At 42.2% G+C, this 3,167-nt stretch overlaps 1 protein-coding gene across 1 annotated transcript in view; it reads left to right on the forward strand.

The window, feature by feature from the left end:
• The window catches only part of LOC106013948 (somatostatin receptor type 5-like), a 4,414-nt gene extending 2,826 nt beyond the window's left edge, over window positions 1-1,588 (forward strand). Inside the window, exon 2 of the mRNA XM_013090872.2 lies at window positions 154-1,588. Within this exon, the coding sequence (XP_012946326.1) occupies window positions 154-1,215 (1,062 nt within the window). The 3' untranslated portion in view covers window positions 1,216-1,588. The remainder of the gene's footprint in view (window positions 1-153) is intronic.
• The last annotated feature ends 1,579 nt before the right edge of the window (window positions 1,589-3,167 follow it).

Here is a 3,167-nt window from a genome sequence, read left to right on the forward strand (position 1 = left end):
ACACACACACACTAACCTCCCCCCCTCCCGCCTGCTGGGGGTACAGAATAGTTTCGACCGCTTTGCTTATCTTTGGTTATTGAAAAATGATGCGACTGATTAAAACTTATAGTCTTATACATAAATTTACGTTTTCTTCCTGCTATGTTCAAGGTAAACTACACGGAGTTTGTCTGTGGTATGAGCTCGCTTCTCTCCCTTGCCACCATCAGCGTCGATCGTCTGCTCTGCGTTCGCCAAGGGGGACAACTGAGGCTTTCAACAACAGTTACGAAGCTGATCATCGTCATTATCTGGATTATCTCCCTGGTGTTCTCTGCCCCAGTCGCTGTTGCGGAGACCACATTGACCGCCAGTATTGGAGGCTCTGATTTTCAAATTTGTACGTCGAACCAAACTAGTAATGGTAGATCTAGCAGCGTGGCAAGCAATGATGGATTACTTCAGAATTGCACACAGTTCTGTCAGCAGCGCGTGTTTTGTGGGGTGTCATGGCCGCATGGCTTCGACGCTGCATCGTACTTGATTTCTATCGCCATTCTTTGTTTCTTTGTGCCGACTGTCATCACTTGTGCGTGTTACGCGTATATTTACGTCATCGTTATGAATTCATCTCGGAATATTACTCGACAAAGTCAAGCCTCATTGGACATGGCGACGTGTGGACCTTCTATGACTCAAAGTAGCCAGTATTGCGACAGATCTCAGCCACCCCCACACCCACACCGGAGACCAACAACAACAGCATCGTCCTGTCACGTGATTGAGCAGCCACGCCCATCGTGCGACGTCAGAAGACGCCAAGACCGGCTCGTCCGCCTCACTTCCGCCATCGTCCTCACATTCTTCCTAATGTGGCTCCCGTTTTTCGTCATCAGCAACCTGGCATCTAGTCAGACAAGGGTGAGCTCTACAGCCCTGACCTTGACCCTTATTCTCGCTCACAGCAACGCGTGCGTCAACCCGTTGTTATACGGGTACTTCCACCCAGCCTGCCGGCGTCAACGGGAGCAGAGAAGATGTCTGAAAGGTTTCCCCCTGGAATGCTTTCGTTGCTGTTGCTGCTGCTACTCCTGGTGTTTTTCCGAGGGATCTGTTGGTCCTGCGATGAATGAGGAAGGCGGTAACAGTTGTGGGACGGAGGAGGCACATCGCTGTAGCATGGGGAGGTACACACACACGTCTCCTCTGGCAACACCGACCATGATGAGATGATCCCACTTTTGTTGGTTGTTCCAGGACCACCTGAACAGTATTATGATAATATGTCCGTATGCAAGTCGCGGGTATAAGTCATGTCTGTCACAACTGCAAAACTATTGTTTTAGAAAAAAGAAATTTCCCCAAAAACACCAACTGGAACTTGGGTTCTTTATAAGTACTGATTATGTAATGTGTGTTATTCCACTTTGCAGGTCATTGAGGGAACTTGAATAAATTGAAAGAAAAGATGTTTTACTATTTCTAATATGAAACACAGACGAAAAATAATACAAAGTATCAGTGTGTTTGTAGATATGCGAAGGGCGCTGACAAAATGAGTTACTTCTCGGATTCGAGCCCTATGAAAATAGATACGTCACGCTTACAGGTGAAGCTTATACAATTTGTAAGTATGAAATAATAAAAGGCATGTCATATTTAAAGAAGATGGCATCAATAGAAAATCTACAAATTTGACCTTAATGTTGATTTTTTTTGCCAATTTCTCCATTCGGGGATTGCGAGAAGTAACTTATTTTGTCAGCACACTCTACACATGGAGCTTGGGTCGGGTTCTTTATAAGTACTGATTATGTAATGTGTTTTATTCCACTTTGCAGGTCATTGAGGGAAATTGAATAAATCGAAATGAAAGAAAAGATGTCGTACTATTACTAATATCAAACACAGACGCAAAATAATACAAAGTATCGATGTGTTGCAGATATGATGTTTTTGCTTTATATTGGAGATATGATTTCACTTCGTACAAAAAGTACACTAGAGTATGGTCATAATAAACCATTGTCTATTTCCCGGGTTGTCTTAACAGTATTATAACGTGTCCTCATGCATATATTGTAGTAAGTAATTGGGGCGTTGGTGGTGTAACGGTTAGGCTATCGGATTTTCAGCTATAAAATCATGGATTCAAATCCAGTCAGAGGTCTGATGTCGTGTCTTTGGGACACGAACTTTACACCTATAATCCTCTCCACTTGTCCCAGGGGAGAATGGGTACCTGGTGGTAGCGAAATATCTTGTCAGTTGTTTTCTAGTGTTTTAGGGCGTGCACTCTACTGTACGCTTTCCGGGAATTCAAGAATGTTTCTTAGTCTGTCCCCGCAGAATTATGCAAATTTCGATGACCAAATTATGTGAGACAAATGCAAAAGTATGCAAAAATTATGCAAGTTACCGTAACGCCATTCACGACATGTTATGCACTTCTTCACCAAGAATTTTCATGTTTTATGTACAGAAAAATTGAAAACAGAACATATCAATATCAATATTTTTTTGTGTATTTGGAAAGAGAACAATTAACATCAGTCAGAAAAAAATGACCCAAAAATATGATCTCTATAACTTTCAGCTGTAGATCTATAGAGGAAAGATAAATGTTAAAAAAAAGAAGACATCTGGACCTCTGATGCTGGCACATCACTAAAACCATGGACACCTGTCAAACATGACACATCAGCAGACATGAGAACAATTTTTGATGGAATGACAAATTGAACATGCCCAAGGAACAAAATCCCAAACCCATAAACCATTAACCAAGATTATCTAACAAGAGATATAACCGACTTGTCATTTAAATGAGACTATTACGGGTGATTACTTCCCTTTAGTCACATGGCTATGGCGTTAAATAATAATTGTTTTGTGACAAATTAAAAAAAAAACATGAAAAAAACCCAAACAAAACAAAACGCGGGCAGTGGCCGCACAATCGCATCATCCCACGGGGACAGCTTAGTGTTTTAGGGTCCGATGGAGTAATATTGGTTGTAAAGAGCTCAGAGCAAGCTGTATGGCCTTCGGGGGCTTAAACATACTGCTTAGAATCCTAGAGTTGAGACAGGCTCTACTCCATTGCCATTTGTCTGTCTCCTCTATTTATCTCTCTCTTTCGTCACCCCCCCTCTTCTATTTCTTTCTCCTTTCCCGTCTCTCTC

The sequence above is a fragment of the Aplysia californica genome, unplaced genomic scaffold (assembly GCF_000002075.1).
Source record: "Aplysia californica isolate F4 #8 unplaced genomic scaffold, AplCal3.0 scaffold01610, whole genome shotgun sequence".
NCBI classification, from domain to species: Eukaryota; Metazoa; Mollusca; class Gastropoda; order Aplysiida; family Aplysiidae; genus Aplysia; species Aplysia californica.